Source organism: Puma concolor, chromosome B1 (genome assembly GCF_028749965.1).
Source record: "Puma concolor isolate L17-30 chromosome B1, mPumCon1.1.hap2, whole genome shotgun sequence".
Classification (NCBI taxonomy): Eukaryota; Metazoa; Chordata; class Mammalia; order Carnivora; family Felidae; genus Puma; species Puma concolor.
In genome coordinates, this window is record NC_141670.1 from 40,273,243 (window position 1) to 40,298,364 (window position 25,122).

Here is a 25,122-nt window from a genome sequence, read left to right on the forward strand (position 1 = left end):
TATAGTTGGAAAGGGAATATTTTAATAGCCTTTTCAGAAGTTGTGATACCTCTGATACTCCGATACTACACCAAAATCTGACAAGGGGTGGTTTTTCAAAGGTCAGTTGCAATGTGGAATCTGCAACCTTCTCTATGATTTATAATCTGAATGGATTGTTTATCTGTGCATGATAACATCATGAATTGGTCATTTGGAAAACAATGGTTCTTTCAGTTATGTATCTCTCCCAATTGTTGACACATTTAAACAGTATCAAAATTCTTAAAAATTATTCACTTTAATTAATAACATGTTGATTTCATTTGAAAGGTCTGTAATAGGTATTGGGAAGTTGCCAGCCTTACCGCGGTAGATTAAAATTTTCATTTGAAAACTCAAATTTTATCATTGGCAATAAACACTCAGTTGTTTCCTATGACAAACTGAAGTGACAAACTCTTCATTCATTTTGGAGAAAATGTATGCCAGCCACCCAAGTATGAGTAACCAGTTTATCAATTGTTCTTTCAAGTAAAAGTGGTGCTGATGAGAAGTGGCCTGTTTGGCCCACTTCACAATTGTACAAATGCTTTTCTTCAAGACAACCAGAAAGATATGCTTTATGCACAAACTCATTTGGTCACACAAAGTACTGAAAAGACAGAGTATTGTGAATAAAATATATAATTACTGACTCATCAAAGACATATTTCAGTGAATATGTGGCAGTGAAGAATACAGCAACCACTGAGTACCACTGCCTTGTTTCGTAGTAAGGCACCAGCAGTTTTACCCACCATTGTTTTTGCACCAACAGTGCAAATCAGCAACACAGTGACAGTGTTATTAAGCAAGTAGTTCTGAACTAGCAGACTCCTCCACAGACGTGTTCGTTCTTTTTTTTTTTTAATGTTTATTTTTGAGAGAGAGAAAAACAGAGTGTGAACAGGGAGGGGCAGAAAGAGAGGGAGACACAGAACACGAAGCAGACTCCAGGGTCTGAGCTGTTGGCACAGAGCCTGAGGAGGGGCCCGAACTTGCGAACTGCGAGATCATGACCTGACCTGAAATCGGACGTTTAACTAACTGAGCCACCCAGGCGCCCCCTCCACAGACATGTTAATTGCTGATCCAGTGAAAGGAGTGTGCTGCCAGGTTTATGTGTCCAGTTGTCCATTAAGGAGATGGTCCTCGTCAGGATTAGCAGAGCCTAAAATCATTATACATTTAAATCATAGAGCCTCCTCACCTGATCCCATGCCCACAAAGCAATGTTTTAATAAATGAACTGCCACCTCAGGCAGAAAATAAAATGCCAAGTAACCAGGCTAATTCAACTGTGTCTGGTCTGCTTCACTTACATTTCTCAGTGTAAATTCTGCTTCTTATTAAACAGTCTTGATGAACTTTGTTCAGCCTATAACTCAGAATCCAATCAATTTTGGGACACCGATGAGATAGCTTCTGAGAGTAAATGCTATCTTGCAACTTCTCTGTAAGGTTTTTGTTCCGTATAACGCTTGAAATGGTCTACATTAAGAATGAGACTTCATATGACAATTTAAAATATCAAATCAGATTTTTGAGTCTAAAACAGCAAAAAGATATGAAATGTTAAAAATATTATTTCCTAAATTCTTCAGAAGACTATCCTACTGTATATAAATTCCTTTAGTTGTAGTTTGGTGCTTTGAACACTGAACAAGAACTCTTTATTCAGAAAGTGAGATTTAATTATGCACAGGTACAGAGAACTAACCTGTTCAACACTTTACTCTACTCTGGCATGTCTTCCTGAACTGTAGAGGCTGGAAAGCTATAAACTACATTTGACAGATTCCTTTGCAGTTCAGAGTTTTAGATGTCATTCAGATTCTTTCTAATCTGACCCACCAAAGTGAGTGAGCCTGTAATTGGGAGCTGCACCATGTGGGAAGGGAAGCAGATGTGCCCGCACGCAATGGGGCAGGGGTGCACAGTCCTGGAGTGGCAGCCTGTCAGCAGTTTCCTGATCCCGGCACAGGCAACAGCAATTCGATGGCCCAGTGCTACAGTGTGGCTGGGCCATGTATTTATGGAAGATCAGGTAATCATTCTGTGAGTTACTATATACCTTAATAAACCCTGTAGGACTAAACTGTCTTGAGTAGATTTTGTTGATGTCAAGAATTGACCAATTCAGGGCACCTGGGTGACTCAGTCAGTTAAGCATCTGACTTCGGCTCGGTTCATGATCTCAGTTTGTGGGTTTAAGCCCCACGTCGGGCTCTGGTGCTGTCAGCTCAGAGCCTGAAGCCTGCTTCAGATTCTGTGTCTCCCTCTCTCTGCCCCTCCCCCACTCATGTTCAGTGTCTCTCTGTCTCTCAAAAATAAATAAACGGTGAAAAAAATAATTTAAAGAACTGACCAATTCACATTCTAATAACGTTTCCTTTAACATAATCATGTTTCTGGTTTCTATAGTTCTATGGCAGTATTTTCTTTCTCAGTGGCTTTTCTAAGCTGAGACAATGTCCCTTGTACATACTTAAATACTATTAAAAAAAATCAAAGTACTTTGTCATTGTTTTAGGATACATCTATCATTTTATTATAAAACCATTCTTTTGGCATTAGTTGGTTACAGTGATAGCAAGATACTGTGAGTGTGGCATAGCAGCTCTAATGTAACAACTGCATTCCCTGCTTCCTGAACCAAAATTTAAATTACCTTATATGCATTACATACAAGTTACCCGCACTCATTAATGCTGCAAATTCTGACGCATATACCCTGTAGGGAAGAGCTGATGCTAAGGGATTAGAACAAATGTTGATAAGACTACAAAAGTTCCTGAACGGGACTTTGTTTCTTCTCCTTCCCCCATCAAATCACTTTGCTTAAGAAGAATCAAGTTACTAGTCTGAATAGCAGCAGCACCCAAGGAGCATCACACTTAGTTCTTGTTAAAAAGCAATACCTGTGCACGTTTTATACCACAGGCAAAGGGAATGATCACTTTAGTTTTAAACTCCTGCATTAGAGTCTCTTAAAAAAATAAAATCATTCCATCGAGTTCTTCTAGATGGTGTTATTGCTGTACATTTGTTGGTGGGTCACTCTCCGTGCTGTGTTTGCTCTGAAGGGATCTTCCGATGTATCTCCAATATTCCTTTCTTATAGTGTCCTTTTCTTTAGCTAGGATTTCACACAACTGAAAACGAAAAACAAAAATTCTTTAAAGATAATGGAAATCAAGCTCTAGAGCAAATGCTTTCAAGCCAATACAGTTAAACTCAGATCATGTTCAAATGACCTACACCACTATAATTATATACTCTGTTCACTAGTGACCTGGGTTTTGCCCTAAACAGCAGAAATAGCCCTGCACTGAACTCCTGAGTGAACACATTGAAAAGGTCATGAATATAGCCACACTGGGTGAATTCTGAGACACCAAAAGGAAAAGCAGAGTCCCCACTGGCTTACCTCTAATGCTTTATTAAGAATGTCCTCCTTGTTGTCACATTGGTTTTCTAGCATGTCTTCATAGATATCCACGAGAAAGGCAATTAGGTAGGGGGAACTGTGACTTGGTTGTAAATCAAGTAACTGATTTAACAGATTGGGATATTTGGAAAGACCACGATCCTGTAAAATTCTAAAAGAAAAATTATCCTCAATTCTGACAAGAAAAGAACAAAAATAACAGAAAGTTCAAGAGAAAATGACCTCTGTAACATGCACAAGAGGAAACTTATTTTGAATGAAGCTGAAACTAAATGAAATTTTTAAATTATGTGTGAATTTTATCATGGATAATTACAAGTTGAGTACAATTAGTTAAAAACAATAATGAAACTTAAAAAGGATCATTTATTAACTCAAACTGCTACACAATTAAATCAGAAAATAAACACCTTCTTAACATTAAGAAGTGAAGGAAGAAAACAACAGAGATGTTTCTATTTCTTCTTAAGAAGGTTTCTTATTCAGGGGCACCTGGGTGGCTCAGTTGGTTATGCATCCGACTTCGGCTCAGGTCATGATCTTGCGGTTTGTGGGTTCGAGTCCCGTGTTGGGCTCTGTGCTGACAGCTCAGAGCCTAGAGCCTGCTTCAGATTCTGTGTCTCCTTCTATCTATCTCTGATCCTCCCCCACTTATGCTGTCTCTTTCTTGTCTATCAAAAATAAATGTAAATAAAAAAAATTTTTTTAAAGAAGGTTCCTTATTCTTTTAGCTATCCAGATATTATAGGCCCCAACCCTGGACACATCAACAAATGTGACTGGGCTCTGTACTTTATGCTCTTTGGGCCTAGTTTCCAGGGAGACCTCTAAGCTCAATAAGCAGCCTGCTTATGTCAGTGGCCAGGCAAGTGAAATCTTGTCAATTTAAGGAATAAGACTTCTAACAGATCTCTAGAAATGAAAACAGAAATGCTGGCTATCCATCTGTGCAATGTGCTTATAAATAGTTTGCTTTGCCTTTATTACATTCCTGAGCCAAACAGAAACTAGGTGTCTAGGTGTGTATATCCCATTCTTTGACATAAAGACTACAGGACTCATAAATACAATTAAAATTGTATTATTGTTTAGTCATGGACTATTCTTTAATTTTTTTTTTTAATGTTTATTTTTTGAGAGAGAGAGCATGAGCAGGGAAAGGGCAGAGAGAGAGGGGAGACAGAGGATCCAAAGCAAGCTCTGAGCTGTCAGCACAGAGCCCAATGTGGGGCTTGGACTCACGAACTGTGGGATCATGACCTGAGCCGAAGTCAGATGCTCAACCGACTGAGCTACCCAGGCTCAATTATTTATCCAGGTGTTCTTAGGCACATTATAGAACTATTCTGAACCCTAGTCATGGACTAGTCTAAAAACTATGATGGTATGTGCTTGGGAGGTGAAGAGAAGGATAAAAGGCACTGTTGGGTGTTACTGTCTAACAGTTACACTTCCCTTAGATCCAGAAAAAAGGAAAATGCTTTAGTATCCTTTAGAATCTGATTAATGGAACATATTACATGATACATCATATTAGCAGTTGTTTTAATACAAAACAATCCAAAACAACCTCTTACCCTTTCAAATAGTTCCAAGCACTTTCATTATGTGGTACTAGTTTGATCATTTCCAACGTGTACCTAGAAGAAAATAAATACGCGTATAATTTGAAAAGCAGTGCAATAATTAGAAACAGTTTTCTAAGATTGTAGCAGAGCTTGGATATGTGCTTTCATTTATCTTAGTGGGCTGTGACTAGGTCTAGGACTTATATCTACATTAGACAGAATCCCTCAAGTCTGCAGGAATCAATTCATATTTACATAGTTCCTCCCTCCTGGAAGTCTGTACCCAGTTCTAGGAAGGGACGCCTAACTAATATGAAGGCTCAACTCACAATAGGAAAAGAAATTGATGTGGAAGATTTCCTTTAATATAGGCTTTCCCTTTGAAGAAAATGTCAGCTAAAACAGGTTTTCCTCTTATCAGTAAAGAAATCTTGAGAAGTCTAAGATCTATATATGCCCAACAAATCGTTAAGTCATTCAAAAAGAAGAACTACATAATCTCAGGAGCTGTAATAAAAAATAAGACAGCATGGAAATTATATAGACAGAATAAAAATGAGAAACCAACACAAATGTATATTTCTTATATTCTAAAAGATGTGATTATATACCTTATATTCTAACCATGATGTGATTACCAGTCAGAATGGTAATTCTCTTCCCTTTAACCAGGTTATTAAATATAATTCGGATCCAATTACAACAAATTCCAAGAGTTACAGAACTTAGCTTCACTATACACTTGCTCAAATAAGTTACCAAAATTTAGTAAACTTGGTTTTATTGCAATGCCATTAGGATAGCATTTTTTTTTTCACAGCAAGTACAGGAGTCCCCCTTTATCTGCAGAGGATAGGCTCCCAAACTCTCAGTAGATGCCTGAACCACAAATCCTTTATAAAGTATCAAATCCTTTATACTAGGTTTTTTCCTATACATACATACCTATGATAAGGTTTAGTTTATAGACACCAAGAGATTAACAATAAAACAGAACAATTATATACTCACTGTAATAAAAGTTATATGAATGTGGTCTCACTCAAAATATCTTATTAGACTGCACTCATCCTTCTTGTGATGATGTAAGATAATAAAATGCTACATGATGGGGCACCTGGGTGGCTCAGTCGGTTAAGCATCCGACTTCAGCTCAGGTCATGATCTCACAGTCTGTGAGTTCGAGCTCCACGTCGGACTCTGTGCTGACAGCTCAGAGCCTCGAGCCTGCTTCAGGTTCTGTGTCTCCCTCTCTCTGCTCCTTCCCCTACTCACACTCTGTCTCTCTCTCTCAAAAAAAGACATAGAAGAAAAATTTTTTTAAATGCTACATGATAAGATGAAGGTAAAGGACAGGCATTGTGACAGAGCAGTAGACTATACTACCTAATGTCTCACCATACATATGTCATCAGGAAGATCATGTTTCTGGATCTGATGGCTGACTACAAGTAACTAAAACCATGGAAAGTGAAACCACATGTAAAGGGGGCAGCGAGGGACTATTGTAATAATAAACTCACTCAGCACTATGGAAAGGTTTTTTCCCAACATTTTTACATGACCTAATGTTTCCAGTTATTTTTAAAACCATGTCCCTGCATGTCTTCACTAGTCATTGTAGACTATTAATTTCACTTTGGCAATACCTGAAGGATTTTATTTATATATACATGCACTAAACTATTATCTATTTTAATGGTTAAAACATGGGCTTTGAGGTCAGAAAGCCTAGCTTCTAATAGCCCCATCAATTATTATCCAGGTGCTCTTAGGCACATTATAGAACTATTGTGAACTTCAAGTTCTTCATCAGATATCTCGCAGTGTAATTATGAAAATTAAATAAAAATTCCTGCATGTAGTAAATGCTTAATAAATGGTAACTATTATTAATAGTACTAGTAGACTGTGTACTCCTAGAAATATGGCCAGGATATATTAAATAAAAAAGAGCAATGTGTATAATACCATTGCCTATATTGCTGTAATACATGTTTGTAAATATATTTAATAAGGTTTGGAAGGATTCACACTAATTGTAGCTCACTCTAAACAATGGGGTATGAGAAGAGAGAGAATAAGAGATTTTGATATTTTACTTTATGTAATCCAGTACAATTTCCCCCTACAACTAGACTGCATTCCTTTTATAAAAGGAAAAGAACAAATCATCAGGTACACCTATATTCTTTAGAGTTAAAAAATTTAGTTAACACAACTAATTCTAGATAACTACAGCTCTTTAAGCACTTTCTTTTATCTGTATTAATGGTAACACCTTAATTATTGAAAATTTTTAGATTATTTTTTTTAAACAATTTTTTAAAGATTTTTTTTTTTTTTTTGAGACAGAGCACATGTACAAGTGAGGGAGGAGCAGAGGAAGAGGGAGAGAGAATCTTTAAGTAGGCTCCATGCCTGATGCAGGGCTCGATCTCACCATTGTGAGATCATGACCTGGGCCAAAATCAAGAGTCAGATGCTTAACTGACTGAGCCACCCAAGTGTCCCTAAAGATTTTATTTTTATTTTTATTTATTTTTTTTTTTTTAATTTTTTTTTCCACGTTTTTTATTTATTTTTGGGACAGAGAGAGACAGAGCATGAACGGGGGAGGGGCAGAGAGAGAGGGAGACACAGAATCGGAAGCAGGCTCCAGGCTCCGAGCCATCAGCCCAGAGCCTGACGCGGGGCTCGAACTCACGGACCGCGAGATCGTGACCTGGCTGAAGTCGGTCGCTTAACCGACTGCGCCACCCAGGCGCCCCAAAGATTTTATTTTTAAATAATCACTACACCCACAACCCCGCAATCAAGAGTCACATGCTCTACCTACCGAGCCAACCGGGCAAACCCCCTGGAAATCTCATAGATTCTTGACTGATTATTTCTATTTGGTAATAGAAACCCAGTAACCTACCTTTGAAGGCTATGAGAAGTTTCCACTTTCCACTCTTCATACTCAGTTTTTAAGTATCTTATTACATCTAGCCTAATGAAGTACACTATGATAAATAAGGAATATGAAATTCCTAATTATTAATTGGATTAATTTAAGGAAGAATAACCTGAAGCATTCTACCTTTTGGCAAGAAAGCTACTGAACTCTACAAAAAAGATGACACTTTGCTGTCCTTTAGAGTACTTTGTCCTAATCCTCACAACAGAGTATCAACTCTAAAAGAAAAAAAAAGTAATATATTACGGGCTGGATGATGAGTCCGAATTTTCTCTACGCAAGTCCCAGTATTTACATTTAAGAATAATATAATTATTTCAGTAAGTTCACTGTTCAGTAAGTTCATTGATCCCTTAGATCAATACTATTCAACAGAGATGAAAATGTTCTTTATATGTGCTCTCCAATATAGTTAGTAATCATTAGCCACATATGGATCCGGAACCCCTGAGATGTGATTCATACAACTGAGGAACTGAATTATGTGATTTTAATTAATTTGAATTTAAGCAGCTATATGTGGCTAGTGACTACCATATTGGACAGTGCAGCTTTGGAGAACAGAACAGTAAAAAGAAGGTGTAAGATGTTTTTGAGGGGTATGTGGCTGCTCCAGAAAGACGCCTGAAACAGAGAGTTAATGCAGGACACTTAATTATAAACCCTTCTTTTTTTTTAATTTAAATCACCAGAACCTTATATACAACACATAAAAGAAAAGCCAGCTGCCCTGATCCAAAGAGAAGTAATAGCAAAGGAGATACAAGCAGATGGTCATAAAAATCAGCTCTTCCCAGGAGCTGTTAAAACAACTTTTACCTTTTTTTTCTTTTCTTTTTTTTAAAGTGAACTCTAGGCTAACGTGGGGCTTGAACTCACAACCCTGAGAGCAAAAGTCACATGCTCTGGGCCCCTGGGTGGCTAGGTCAGTTGAGGATCCAATTTCAGCTCAGGTCATGATCTTGCAGTTCCTGAGTTCGGATCCCACATCAGGCTTGCTGCTCTTAGTGCAGAGCCTGCTTGGGATCCTCTGTCTCCCTCTCCCTCCATCTCTCCTCTGCTTGTGCTCTCTCAAAAATAAATAAACATTAAAAAAACAAGAGTCACACGCTCTAATTGATCCAGCCAGGTGCCCCTAAAACAACTTTTATAATTAAAATGGTAAGTATGTTCTCATCAGGCTATAAAAACAATAAATATATTCAAATTTAAAACAGACATTAAGGGGGCGCCTGGGTGGCGCAGTCGGTTAAGCGTCCGACTTCAGCCAGGTCACGATCTCGCGGTCCGTGAGTTCGAGCCCCGCGTCGGGCTCTGGGCTGATGGCTCAGAGCCTGGAGCCTGTTTCCCTCTCTCTCTGCCCCTCCCCCGTTCATGCTCTGCCTCTCTCTGTCCCAAAAATAAATAAACGTTGAAAAAAAAACCAAACAAACAAACAAAAAAAACAGACATTAAGACAAAATAGACAAAGTCAGAAAAGAGGTGGCTATTAATGTTTATGGATATTAATATTCATGCCAATTCATAAATTCTCTTTTAACAGCTTTTTGTAGCTAAAGCAGTAGTTCTCAACTGCAGATGGTTTTGCCCCACAGGGGACATTTGGCAACGTCTGCAGACATTTTTGTCACAGCTTGGGGCAGGGGTTTTCTACTGATATTATAGGGCATAGTGCCTGGGTGGCTCAGTCGGTTGAGCATCTGACTTCAGTTCAGGTCATGATCTTGCTGTTCATGAGTTCGAGCCCCACATTGGGCTCTGCGCTGACAGCTCAGAGCCTGGAGCCAGCTTCAGATTCTGTGTCTCCCTCTCTCTCTCTCTCTCAAAAATAAACAAACATTGAAAAAAAAAAAAAGGCATAAAGGCCAGGAATGCTATAAAAACCCTACAGCATACAGGACAGCTCCCTACAACAAAGACTTATCCTGCTCTAAACTCTGCACAGTAGAGTAACATGGCCTATAGGGACTATTATCTAAAGGTCACCAGAATTTAATAAAATACATTTTTTTTTTTTTTTACATTGCAATATTGGTTTCAGAAGTAGAATTCAGTGACTCATCACTTACATATGATACCCAGTGCTCATCACAAGTGCCTTCCTTAATACCCAACACCCATCTAGCCCATCTCCTACCTACCTCCCTCCATCAACCCTCAGTGTGCTCTATATCATTAAGAGTCTCTGAGATCGTTTTAAAATAAAGCTTCCTAGACACTATGAAATCTGACTTCTTCTCAATCTCTAATAGTTAACGATATTTCAAGAAATGTAAGACACTACAAAGTAGATGTATACTAGAGTATCTGTAAATTTGTCATTATAGACTTCATCCATGTATCCTGTCCTACTAGTTCCATGAGGGCAGGATCAGGAGCAGTCTTTTTTTATTTTAATTTTTTTTCAATGTTTATATTTTTAGAGAGACAGAGAGACAGAGCACAAGCTAGGGAGGAACAGAGAGGGAGACACAGAATCCAAAGCAGGCTCCAGGCTTTGAGCTGTCAGCATAGAGCCTGATGTGGGGCTTGAACCCATGATCTGTGAGATCATGACCTGGGCCGAAGTCGGACGCTTAACCAACTGAGCCACCCAGGTGCCCGACGAGCAGTCTTGATCTTTGCTGTAACCCCAATGCTTGAGACCTGACAGGTACACAAATGTTCTTTTAATGAGTGAACAAGTGAAGATTACTAACTGGACTTCTCTCTCCAATATAGCACGATCATTGTAGCCAGTGGTGTTAGAAATTACGAAGTATCTTTGGTTCCAGACAGAGTTATTTCTCACATCCTCTTTGAGAAGTTGGTCTACATACTGCAGTTCATTATCCCAAAGTTTAAATTCCTAAGAGAAAATACAGAATATCCAATTAGAAATGTCCCATTATTTTTTAAGATTTTATTTTCAAGTTATCTCCACACTCAAAGTGGGGCTCGAACTCACAATCCCAAGATCAAGAGTCACATGCTCTACCGACTGAGCCAGCCAGGCACCCCTAGAAATGTCCCATTATTAATAAAAAATAAAATTTCAGCAGAGCTAGAACTGAAGATGTGGGTGGGACTCATCACACAGTTGGAGGAAAGTGCTAGTTGCAGGTCAAGGAAATGAAGGGGGGAAAGAAAAGTCATCAAAGACAAGGGAACGGTCACAAGGAAGGAAAGAAATTTTAGGAAGACAAAGCAAAGTGTCCTGTAATTCAGTACCATCTTCTTGAGAACAATTTAGATACCAAGAGGCATGTTTATACTATTTAAATAGACCCAAGAATTACTCTAAAGGACTAAATCACAGGCAAAAAAAAGGCATTATGTAACTAAATGCTTATGCATTGTTTAAGGTGAAAATTTAGAGGGAAAAAACCCAAACTCAGTAATAATAAAATGATAAACTATAGTAAAGTGTATTAATTTGATGGATTTGATATGAATATATAATATTAAGTAAAAGGGAATATTAAAAATGCTTATGTATGATAAAACTACATTAAAATACATGTGGAGAAATATACAAAACTGGATTTAGATATAAACTTTTACATTATGGAGCTGTTTTAGTAAAAAAAAGATCATAGGGAGAAGAGAAACAATAAAGATAATTAAGAAAAGAAATGAAATGGTCAAAATTTACAAATGTGGCAAAAATTGGGGATAATTATGAAAAAAGCCAATGGAGTTATACTTCTTATTTGATACTGGCAAAAAGGTAGAATTTCATAAAAAATAAAAATACCAAAAATCTTTAGAAAATTTATCCCTTTAAACAAATTTAGAAAAGTTTAAATTTTTAAGTAAAAAAAAGAATTTTGTGAAATCCTCTTGGTATAATGAATAGTGCACAAAGTAGCAATCACTGGAAAAAATTCATAGGAAACAACACTAGAATTGTTTGATAGAATAAATAAAATGCCCAGAGTGGGAGTTTTAACTATTCTCTACTATTCAGGATTTAGCATAAAATTTTAACAAGTGGGCAGAAATAAAATACTATTATTGTGGGGCGCCTGGGTGGCGCAGTCGGTTAAGCGTCCGACTTCAGCCAGGTCACGATCTCGCGGTCCGTGAGTTCGAGCCCCGCGTCGGGCTCTGGGCTGATGGCTCAGAGCCTGGAGCCTGTTTCCGATTCTGTGTCTCCCTCTCTCTCTGCCCCTCCCCCGTTCATGCTCTGTCTCTCTCTGTCCCAGAAATAAATAAACGTTGAAAAAAAAAAATTAAAAAAAAAAAATACTATTATTGTAACATCATATTCCAAACTGTATGTATGCAAAACCCCCAGTAGGTACAATGCCCTTGTTAATTAAAATAATACAGTTATATTAAAAAATTACAACTACATTTTCTATTCAACTTGCTAGCAAATATAAAATGGGATGCAAATTCAATCTAAAATACAAAAATTACTATTACTCTTCTTTAATATGAAGCTACTTACCAACATATCTTGAAAGGTTATAAAATTAATCAACATGAAGGATGTCAGGTTTAATTAAGTATCTTAATAATTCTTAGTCATTGTAATTGTGGGTAATGATCTATATGTGTGTTTCAGTTCAGGAGTATACTTACATTCAACAGTAATTTTAATTATTTAATTCAGGTAAAACATAATCTGAAAAACACTGTAACAAGAAAGGCAATACCTGAATAACCCACTGTCGATGTTGCCAGGCATGATAATTCTTCGCATCCTGATTAAGAATATCAGCAATAAACTCTAGCTCCTGAGATGGATCTTTTAGCCATTCCACTAATACTCGCCTATGATGCCTAAGGCCGGGAAAAGAAAGAGGTTTTGTGTTAATGTATCCAAGAACTAAGGTATCAACTGCACGTATTGTATTAAGGCGATGTGGAGGGACACTCAAAAAAACAGAAATTCACCTTTAATTCTCAAGATTCTACTGGAGAGAAAAGGTAACACAGAAGAAACACTAAGAGGGAAAAGTTCCAGAACAGTAAGTAAGAGCTGAAGAAACAAAACAGTAATCTGTGTGTAAAATGAAATAAAATACTCAGGGTTTAAAGAATGTTTATTTAAAGCTAAATCTGGAAGTCCAGTAATCTTCTGACAACCACAAAATCCTGTCTAAGAATTCTGAAACATTCCCAGATGGCATAATGAGACTACAGGAAATGTGATACTACTTAATCCAGTATAGAAGATCCTCTGGTTATAAACAGGCTCTCAGTTTTTCTGAAGTCCACAGCATCACCACACAAGCAACTGCTCATTCCACTAGTTCATGGGCAGAACTGAATTCACTTCTACTCTGGCAATTAGCTATGACAAGCTGCCAAGTTTGTCAAGAGTTGTTTCTGTACTAGAAAAATGCTTAGGTTTTCTGTTGGAGTCTATTTTTTAAATTTTTTTAGCTAAAATATTTATAAAAATTTATTAGTAAAAATGTTCTAAAAGTCACTGTGGTGATGGTTGTACATATTTGTAACTATACTAAAACCACTGAACTGTACACATTTTTTTTTTTTAAGTTTATTTTTGAGGGGGGGGGATGGCAGAGAAAGAGAGGAAGGGAGGGAGGGAGAGAGGGAGAATTCTAAACTGACTCCACACTGTCAGCGCAGAGCTGGATGTGGGGCTCAAACTCACGAACCATGAGATCATGACCTGGGCCCAAACCAAGAGTCCAACACTTAATAAACTTAAACAAACAAACAAACAAACTTAAATAAATAAATAAACAAACTTAAAGAAATAAATAGGGGCTCCTGGATGGCTCATTCAGTTAAGTTTATTTATTCTGAGAGAGACATAGAGAGCACAAGCGGGGAAGGGCAGAGAGAGAGGGATCTGAATTGGGTTCTGTGCTAACAGCAGAGAGCCCGATGCCGGGCCTGAACTCACAAACCATGAGATCATGACCTGAGCTGAAGTCAGAGGCTTGACGGACTGAGCCACCCAGATTCCCTGAACTGTACACTTTAAGTAGGTAAACAGTAGGGGTACCTTGGCTGGCTCACTTGGTAAAGCATGAGACTCCTGATCTTGGGGTCATGAGTTCAAGCCTGGCATTGGGTGTAGAACTTACTTAAAAATAAATAAACAAACAAACAAATAAATCGGTAAATAGTGTAATATGTGAGTTATATCTCAACAAAGCTGCTTTTTAAAAAAATCCATTAGTATTCAATATACTAAAAGTGAGTAGGGGGGCACCTGGGTGGCTCAGCTGGTTAAGGGTGGGACTCTTGATTTCAGCTCAGGCCATGATCCCAGGGTCTGGGATTGAGTCCCCATATCCAGCTCCGTTCTGAGTGTGAAGCCTGCTTGGGATTCTCTCTTTCCTTCTATCCCTCTCCCCTTGCATTCTCTCTCTCTAAAAAACTAAATAAAAATATAAAAGTGAGTAGGAGTGACAGGGAAAAGGAAAAAGATTTAATGCTTAATAAATGACTTATTTGCATGCATGGAAAATTTAAAATCTCATCTTACAGGGGTGCCTAGGTGACTCAGTCGGCTGAGCATCTGAATCAATTAGGCTCAAGTTATGATCTCACAGTTCATGGTCTGAACCTCGCATCCAGCTCTGTACTGGCAGTGTCGAGCCTGCTTGGGATTTTTCTTTCTCTGTCCCTCCCCAACTCACACTCTCTCCCTCTCTCAAAATAAACATTTAAAAAAAATAATTTAAAAAAATAAATAAAAATTCATCTTACAGAATATCAAGAAGGCAAGATACTACCCAAGAGGAAAATTCAAGAGGTAAAGGCTTTTAAATTTATTTCAGAAAAATTCCAATACAGTGAACACTAGTAATTTATTTTTCTAGATTCCTACTATTTTGTAATTTAGGAAAAACTTAAGAATTAGGTCCTGGGGTGCCTGGGTGGCTCAGCTGGTTAAGCATTTGACTTTGGCTCAAGTCATGATCTTGCAGTTTGTGAGTTCAAGCCCCGTATCAAAATTCCAGAGCCTGCTTTGGATTCTCTCTCTCTCTGCCCTTCCCCTGCTCGCACTCTCTCTCTCTCTCAAAAATAAATAAATAAACCTTAAACAAAAAAAAAGAAAGAAATCCTTCCGCATGAAAGTTGAACTTTCACCACTACCTCCTCCTCCATCTTCACAATAACAGCAACCACAGTGGCTTTAATTCAAGGGGTGCTCAGTATACGATGGGTACTGTTCAAACTCTATTTCTTTCCTATTTGCTCTCTGTCCTCCTGCTCCAAAATGCCTCTCTTTTTTCTCATTGTATTCTATTCCCCTCGCCCATAATAATCCCTATGGTTTTGTCCATGCTAACTTAGGGCTTAGTTTCTACAACAAATATACTCTGTAAAACACTGTGGTTTTCACACTGCACTGTGAAATAACTGGCTGTATTATTTGCTTTCCTTGTTAAACTGTGTGGTTCACCTTTGTATCCCCAGCATCAATATAAATTTTTTGAATACATAAACGAATGAAAGATCAAAATACCAGTGAAGTCATTTTATAACACACAGGATAGAAATCATTTTTTCAGATTCTTCACTCAAAAATTTTCTAGCAGTATTATATACTAATGTCAAAATTTTAAATAATAATAGCAGTACACACACTTGAGTGTTAACTAAATGTTAGGTACCACTTTAAGCACTAAACATAAAATTATCTCATTTAATTCTCTTAAAAACCCTATGAGACAGGTAATATTAGCTCCAATGCAAAGTACTTAAATTATAAAGAAATAAATTCCCTATAATCTCATCACTGGGAAGGTAATATTAGCATAGTGACATGTTTCCTTCCTATTTTCATCTTACCAAACTTGGTAGTTTTTGGGCTGTTCCTCAATTATTGCAGTGATATAGTTCATTTCCTCGTGTAGATCCTTTTGAAGTGACTTTAAGAGAACTCTCCGAAAATGCCTGTAGCAAACATTAAGCATTGTTTCATTACTCCACATAAACTGACTAGCCACAGGATCAGATAAAGCTTTAACAATACAGTTAGACACGCTTCTTTTTTTGGTAGGTATTCCATATAACCAATAATTTAGCAATGGAACTGCATGGGGTTGTCCCAACTCCTACAACTATCTGGTGATTGGAAGAATCAGCATTTTGAACTAAAACTGGTGAGAGGCAACAAATGATTTTTTTCAGTTAACTAATGATTATTTTCAGTTAACGCTGGTTACCACTATTCTATTGCAGGCAAATCAAAGACATCTCTTTACCTATAATATTTCCCTACATGATACAGCTTATTTGTTTAGATATATTATTCATATAATTAATTCCATTGCAAACATCAGCATATATTGTATTTTTAGAGCCACCACAAATATCCTACTTATAAATGAAACACGTTTCTCTTTAATTTCTTCTTTTTTTTTTTTTTAATTTCTTCATAGGTAGAATCAAATCATTAAAAAAAAAAAACTTTTCTCTAAAGACATGATTATTAGTTCTGGTCTATTTTTAATTCAAAATTTCCAACTCAATATATACTAAAAGAAAAACAGCTGCTTTGAAAGTTATCTTTTAAAATGAAATGCTAAATAGGACTATAACAGTATTTCTCTATTATTATTAAAGAAAATTAGGCTTCATAAAGCATGGACATAAGCATCTTGGTTTACATGGGTAAAGTTATCAGATGTACTGCCTTTTAAAAAACAGCAAATAAACTTAGGAGATTTTTAAATGCATTCTAAGTTACTTTGTGTTATGTACAGTCAGGAATTTCTTAAAAGATAAGAAAGTGCATATTAGACGCGATTCATTCCAAAATGATGGAATATCATACTAAGAATCCCAGTGAACATGGTAGATTAAGTAAATAAGTTTATCCTCCTACCCTAATAAAACCCCATAAAATGATAGTAAAGGAATGAAAACAGTATAAATCCACAGGACAAAGAGAATTAGGGACAAGGGGATACCACAGCAATTGGGAAAGGTCAGAATTATGGAAAATGGTAAGCTGACAGGTAAGTTTTAACTGACTTTGAAAAACAGAAAGTGCTAAAAACCTAACTGTCAACAGAGGGAAAAAGGTTTAGAAATCAGAGGTGTCAGGTATTCCCAAAACCAGGAATCAAGGATGGGGCTGGAAACAGTATAAAATCTTAACAGCCAAGACCCCTCCCCCAACCTTGAGCACAGAAGTGACAACATCTACTAAGTTGGTATGAGATAAACAAAAAAAAATATGTGTATGTCTCTGCCCCTGGTTCCTGGCACAGAGTTCCTGAACATTTAAAAATTCCTAAGTGATGAGTGTACTAGAAGCATCCTATTGAGGCAACTCTGGGTGGGGTGCTTAGGTGGCTCCTAGTCACCAGGAAGACCAAACCTTGGAATTATCAGCCCCACCTCCCACTGTCTGGATAGAGTAGAAGGGCTAGAAATAGAGTTAAATGACCATGCTTATATGAGGGAACCTCTATAAAATCCCAATACTAGGGGGTTTGAAGAGCTTCTAGGTGGGTGAACACATTCATGTTCTAGGAAGGACATACCCTCCACAAGGACAAAAGATCCTCAGCTTGGGACCCTCCCAGACCTTGCCCTATGTATCTGTTCATCTGGCTGTTCATCTGTATCTTTTATCACATCCTTTAATAAACTGTTAAACATAAGTAACTGTTTTCCTGAGTTCTATGAGCCACTGTAGCAAATTAACTGAACCCTAAGAAGGGGTCATGGGAACCTCTGATTTATAGCCCATCAGTTAGAAGCATAGGTGACAAATGGACTTGCACTAAGTATCTGAAATAGGGGGCAGTCTTGTGGGACTGAGCCCTTAAACCTGGGGGATCTGATGCTATCTGAATCTCAGGTATGTACACAATGTCAGGTAGACAATGTCAGAACTGAGTTAAATTGTAGGATACACAACTGGTATCAGAGAAAATTGCTTGGTAGGGGAAACACCCATAGCCATTGTTGACTAGAAATGTCAGAAGTGAAGGGTTTTGTGTGAATGTAAAGGAGACACACAGGAGAAGAAACCATGTTTTGTTTCGTTGTTTTTTTTTTTTAATTTTTTTTTTCAACGTTTATTTATTTGTGGGACAGAGAGAGACAGAGCATGAACGGGGGAGGGGCAGAGAGAGAGGGAGACACAGAATCGGAAACAGGCTCCAGGCTCTGAGCCATCAGCCCAGAGCCCGACGCGGGGCTCGAACTCACGGACCGCGAGATCGTGACCTGGCTGAAGTCGGACGCTTAACCGACTGCGCCACCCAGGCGCCCCTTGTTTCGTTTTTTTAAACCTGGCAAGACATAAGTCGCTTTATTCTCTGGAAAAATCTGAAGCAGAAAGGAATAACAGACACAGAGGAATATAGGGTGAGGAAAAGGAATATAGGGTGAAACAAGGAAACGTAAAATGTTGATATACTAAACATCTGAGAACCCCCACCCAACCCATCTTCCCCTGCCTGACCCCCAGAACTGTGGCAGCCAAACACATACTCCTGAGGCAATAACCAGACGACTCTTCTCTGGAGGAACAAACTAGCCACAAGAAAAGATGGAGAACTGCTGACATGTAAAGATTTCACACAAAACAGCCACATCTCCACTCACTAACCTCACAGTGAAGCCCGCCCGTCGACAAGTCCTGCCACACACAGAGCTTCCAATCAGGATTTGTCCTGCCTCCATTATAAGTTTGAAAGGAGAGTCAAGGATTTGAAAAAAATATTTACATGAAAGAAAGAGACCAAAACAAACACAAAAAAATGAAAATATGTCACACATCAATGAAAAGATAAGATGCTATTAAAAAAAATTCAGAGAACAAAAAAGAGCTTTTGGATATTAAGAAATTTTTGAGCACAGACACAGTCAGAAGATAATGTTGACGAAATATCACAAATGTAAATGAAAAGACAAAGAAATGAAAATAAGAAAAAGCAATAAAAAAGATACCACATGTGACTTAAAAAAACATTCCAGAAAGAGAAAACAGAGGAAAGAGAGAGGGAATTATCAAACGAACATAAAAAAAAAAATTCCCTGGACCTACTAAAAAGGTTTAAACGTGAAGTAATGAGTCTTCTCAATAGAGGCTAAAGGAAATAGAAAAACATCTTTAAAATTCTGAAGGAAAATATTTCTAATCTAGAATTCTACTAATAAAATCGAGAAGAGCCTCTATTAAGACACTTTTCAATGTACAAAATCTCAAAAATGTTTTTCCACACATCCTTTTTCAAGTTCTATTCAAGAATGTGGTCAGTAAAATGAGAGTAAATCAATAAAGAGAAGGAGGGTCAGGTCTGGAAATGGGATCATGAACGCACGAAAGAGCTGAAGACTAGATGTACAGTGCCCAAACTAGATGTACAGGTGAAGAAGCAAAAAAGGAGCTGAAGGATTACCTGTGGTGTTCAGCAGAAATGACACATTTTATACATATCAGAGCACATGGGAGACAAATTACTTACTGGCACAAAGAAAATGAAACTAAACAAAAAAAAGCAATCTGTTAAAAGGAATACTGTGAAATACTATAAAATGTGGGTCAGCATATTTAGAATATACAGGTTAGCTTAAGAAAAAACAGCCAAGAGTTCTTGCCTCTGGGGAGTGGGACCCTGGTAGTGAGAAGGAAGGGGGCAGAGGATGTCATTTTTCATTCAGTCTCTGACTTTTAAACTCATAGCATGAATTATTATTTTGATAACAACTGAAGTTTAGTTAAGGAAAAAAAAGAGCCATCTGAACTAAAACATGAGACATTTACGTGGGAAATATTAATGATGAGTTTTACTTACCACACTGTATAATTTGCTGCATTTAACTCAATAGCATCTCTGGTTAGTTTAAAAGCTCGTTCACTTCTTTCATCACGCTGCAGAACAGCCCGGAAATAATCATAAACATCTCTAACTGGGGAGAGAGCACACCGTTGCATTAGGACTATCTTTCTTGTTTAAACTTAGCACTATAATACAAAATGCTATTCTATCTTATGAGGAAAGATACTGCATGTGTATCATTTATAACAATAAACAAAAGAAAGTCAAATGACTATGTGAATGCCACCTTGAGAATGCTTTAGTGTCACAGCCATAATATATGTGTAACTGTGCCTCCTGCTCGTGTGTATGTACAGGGGTTAATGCCAGACTCCAAATCTCCAAAAGACCTAATGCATTGAAGTAAAATTAAAGTGCATATATTCAAATATATTCAGTTACTACTTTTCTCACATTTTGTCAGTTTTATAAGTGAAAAAAGCAATGTACATGATAGTAGAAAATTCAAACAGTATAAAAAAGTTCACACTAAATTTGACTAAATTCCCAGTCCTCCACAGAGGCAACCACTGTTAACTGATTCTACTGTAGCCTTCCAAATACATTCTATGGATATACAAATATATATTCTAAATCCATCCTCCCATTTTTTAATACAAATGATCACAGTGGGGAACATGGCTAGCTCTCTTAATCTTGGGGTTGCAGTTCGAGCCCAATGTTGGGTACAGAGATTACTTGAAAATAAAATCTTAAAAAAAATAAAAAAATAAATGAGATCACATCACACTCTATGTTCTGGGCCTTGCTTTTTTCATTCACACATTATTAAAGGTAGTGTAAAATTTACATACTCATTGAATCAATTGGAACTATTGTTCCAGTTCTAGGAAGTTTTCTTACAAATATACTCCCATACACACCCAAAGCATCCAAGGAAATTTACTGGAGTATTTGATTACATACATAAGAAAAATTTAAAAGACTGGTCTGATGGTAATAGGTTAATGAGAACTTACTAAAGTTGGTATATAACCACCCACTGATAAATCTGACTGGCTTCAAAAAAAAAAAGGCAATGAAAATTGGAAACAAATAATCTTTCCATTAGTAAACAATGGGCTAAGTCCATTATGGCACAATCATACAACGACATACTATGCAGTCATTAGTAATGAGGCTGCTCTGGTACATACACGTACGGAATAACTGCTATGACTATTAGGTGAAAACAGAAGAAATGGAGCAGCATGCTACTCATTTAGTTATAAATATATGCTTATTTATGAATACACTGAGGAACAGAGATGGGAAGACATAATATTCCATTACAAAGTTCACCATATGTTGGGGCGCCTGGGTGGCTCAGTCGGTTGGGCGTCCGACTTCGGCTCGGGTCATGATCTCGTGGTCCGTGAGTTCGAGCCCCGCGTCGGGCTCTGTGCTGACAGCTCAGAGCCTGGAGCCTGTTTCAGATTCTGTGTCTCCCTCTCTCTCTGACCCTCCCCCATTCATGCTCTGTCTCTCTCTGTCTCAAAAATAAATGAACATTAAAAAAAAACATTAAAAAAAAAAAAAAAACAAAGTTCACCATATGCTGCAGAGCATTTCACTGTATGGTACTCAAATTCTATTTAACTCATCCCCTATCAATGAATATCTCATTCTTTTGCTGTCCTGAGTACCACTGTATGCTTTTGTGTGCATGTGCAAATTCAGCACATCTGTTAAGATAAATTCCTACAAGTAGAATTACTGCATCAAGGTGATGTGCACTGTTGATGCTCACAGGTATTGCAAAATTAAGCTCTAAAAAAGATCTGATCAATATATATATATTCCCTCCAAGAATGTATGAATAGCCTATTTTTTTCCATATCCTCACTAATATATTAAAACTTCTCATCTTCGCCAATCTCTTAACTGAAGAAACTTAGACTTTGACAAATATTAACCTGATGTATTCCCATTTTCCACAAGAGAAACTGAGGCTCAGAGAGATCAACAAGTTCACAATGGGTCAGTGTATCTTGCAGACAGAAGTTAAACCCAAATCTAGACTGATGCCAAAGGCCATGCCACTAATCAAAATGAACTAGTAGATACTGCGGCTGAAATGCCCTCATAACATAGTTTGTGCTATGGCACAGAATAGATGATAGCCCAACACACGTTATTAAAAAAAAAAAATGTGGTAAACACTCCTAAATACTTTTTTCCACAATTAAAAACGTATGTGGACATGCTATGCTATTTTTCTTAATACTGTATAATTTTCCAGCTACTGGTAATTCAAAAACTTTTAACAGATTATGTATAAAAACCATATCTATATATCCTAGTTTGCCTAACCAGTCTGTTAATATTGGCAATGTGGATCATTTACAATTTTGTTTTATAAAAATCACTGTTTTAAGCTTCCAATGACTTTTCACTAAAAATTTTTTTAAGTTACATATATAATGCATACGTGCACATACTGTTTCCTTAGACTAAAGCCCCCAAAGTGAAATTATCAGAGAAGAACATGAACAATTACAGATCTGGGGCACCTGGGTGGCTCAGTCAGTTAAGCATCTGACTTCAGCTCAGGTCATGATCTCACAGTCTGTGAGTTCAAGACCCACGTCAGGCTCTGTGCTGACAGCTCAGAGCCTGGAGCCTGCTTCGGATTCTGTCTCTCCCTCTCTCTGCCCCTCCCCTGCTCAGACTCTATCTCTCAAAAATAAAAAAAATAGGGGTGCCTGGGTGGCTCAGTCAGTTAAGTGTCCGACTTCGGCTCAGGTCATGATCTTGGGATTTGTGGGTTCAAGCCTCCGTGTCGGACTCTGTGCTGACAGCTCAGAGCCTGGAGCATGCTTCAGATTCTTTGTCTCCCTCTCTCTTGTGGCTCCTTCCCCACTCGTGCTCTGTCTCACTCTCTCTCTCAAAAATAAATAAACTTAAAAAAAATTTTTTTTAAATAATAAACATTTAAATATATATTAAACAATTACAATATACATATATATATTAAATACATACTATATATGTATATTAAACAATTACAGCTCTTTACAAATTCTGAGACATGGGGTGCCTGGGTGGCTGTGTTGGTTAAGCACCCGACTCTTGGTTTCGGCTCAGGTCAAATCTCACAGTTCACAAGGGTTCAAGTGCTGCATCGGGCTCTGCACTGGCGGTTGGTGTGGACCCTGCTTGGGATTCTCTCTCTTCTTCTCTCTGCCTCTCCCCTGATTGTGCTCTCTCTCTCAAAATAAATAAATATTGAAAAAAAAAATTCTGAGACATAAAAAGGTTACCTACTTCTAAACACTATCCTTTTTTTTTTTTAAATCTTTTTTTTTTTAACGTTTATTTATTTTTGAGACAGAGAGAGACAGAGCATGAACAGGGGAGGGGCAGAGAGAGAGGGAGACACAGAATCTGAAACAGGCTCCAGGCTCTGAGCTGTCAGCACAGAGCCCAACGCGGGGCTCGAACCCACAGACCACGAGACCATGACCTGAGCTGAAGGCAGATGCTTAACTGACTGAGCCACCTAGGCGCCCCTAAACACTATCCTTAAAAAGTTGAATTTAAATCATACCAGAATAAAATTTAGAAACATAAGTGGCAAATAACTATGAAATATTATGCACTAAGAACCAAGCTCCCAAATAATTTTCAAGTTATAACAAAATGCTTATAACACATTAACTCTATATACAATGTATATATACATTATTTTATGTACACACATATCTACACATATAAAACATACACACATGCACATATATGCAATATGAAACCAACTTTGCAGAAACATTCACAGATGAGTACAAGGCTATATACCAAATATTAACGGTGGTTCTTTTTTTAAAATGTCTATTTATTTTTGAGAGAGCATGTCAGTGTGCACAGGTGGGGCAGGGGCAGAGAGACAGAGAGACAGAAGATCCAAAGCGGGCTCTGTGCTGACAGCAGAGAGCCTGATGTGTGGCTTGAACTCATGAACCTCAAGATCATGACGTGAGCTGAAGTCAGAAGCTTAACTACTGAGCCATCCAGGTGCCCATCTTTTTTTTTTTTTTTTAAACTGGTAACTTACTGTGTCATCAAGAACATTCTTTTTTTTTTTAAGTTTTTAAATTCCAGTTAGTTAACACACCGTATAATATTAATTTCAGGTGTACAATATGATGACTCAATACTTCCAGACATCAGCTAGTACTCATCACAAGTGTACTCCTTAATCCCCATCACCTACTTAACCTATCCCTTTACCCACCTCCCCTCTGGTAAACTGTCAGTTTGTTTTCTACAGTTAAGAGTCTGCTTCTTGGTTTGCCTCTCTTTTTTTTTTTTTTTTTTCTTTGCTCATTTGTTTCTTAAATACCAATTATGACTGAAATCATATGGTATCTTTCTCTGACTTAGTTTGCTTAGCATAATACTCTCTAGCTCCATCCATGTCATTGCAAATGTGGCTCAGTAATATTCTGTTGTGTATATTTACATCTTTTTCTTTATTCTTTTTAATGTTTATTTCTGAGAGAGCACGAGCAGGGAAGGGACAGAGAGAGAGGGAGAAAGAGAATCCAAAGCAGGCTCTGCACTATCAGTGCAAAGCCCAAGGTGGGGCTCGAACTCCTAAACTGTGAAATCATGACCTGAGCCAAAGTCGGATGCTTAACTGACTGAGCCACCCAGGTGCCCTTTACCACATCTTCTTTATCCACTCATCGATTGATGGGCACTTGGGCTGCTTCCACAATTTGACTATTGTAAATAATGCTGCAACAGACATCAGGATGCATGTAACCCTATGATTAGTATTTTGTATTCTCTGGATAAATACCTAGTAGTATGACCACTGGACTGTAGGGTGATTCTATTTTTAATTTTCTGAGGAACTTCCATGCTGTTTTCCAGAGTAGCTGTACTGGTTTGCATTCCCATCAACAGTGCAAGAAGGTTCCACTTGCTCCCCATCCTCACCAACACCTGCTGTTTCTTGTGTTGATTTTAGCCATTCTGACTATTGTGAGGTGATATCTCATTATAGTTTTGATTTGCATTTCCCTGATAAGTGATATTGAGTATCTTTTCATGTGTCTGTTGGCGATTTGTTTGTCTTCTTTGAAAAAATCTCTACTTGTCTTCTGTCCATTTTTTAATGGATTATTCACTTTTTTGGTTTAGTTATTTATATATTTTGGATACTAACCCTGTATCAGACATGTCATTCGCAAATATTTCCTCCCATTCCATAGGTTGCCTTTTAATTTTATTGTTTCCTTCACTGTGCAGAAGCTTTGGATTTTGATAAAGTCCCAATAGTTTATTTTTGCCTTTGTTTCCCTTGCCTCAGGAGACATCTAAAAACAAGTTGCTACAGCCAATGTCAAAGAAATTATT

General features: G+C 37.6%; 1 protein-coding gene across 1 annotated transcript in view; it reads right to left on the reverse strand.

The window, feature by feature from the left end:
- The window catches only part of FNTA (farnesyltransferase, CAAX box, subunit alpha), a 33,445-nt gene continuing 8,323 nt past the window's right edge, over positions 1-25,122 (reverse strand). Inside the window, exons 3-9 of the mRNA XM_025921366.2 lie at positions 19,738-19,852; positions 15,770-15,874; positions 12,646-12,772; positions 10,702-10,850; positions 5,050-5,112; positions 3,452-3,623; positions 1-3,176 (exon numbers count right to left, since the gene is read on the reverse strand). Coding sequence (XP_025777151.2) covers positions 3,054-3,176; positions 3,452-3,623; positions 5,050-5,112; positions 10,702-10,850; positions 12,646-12,772; positions 15,770-15,874; positions 19,738-19,852 — 854 coding nt within the window. The 3' untranslated portion in view covers positions 1-3,053. The remainder of the gene's footprint in view (positions 3,177-3,451; positions 3,624-5,049; positions 5,113-10,701; positions 10,851-12,645; positions 12,773-15,769; positions 15,875-19,737; positions 19,853-25,122) is intronic.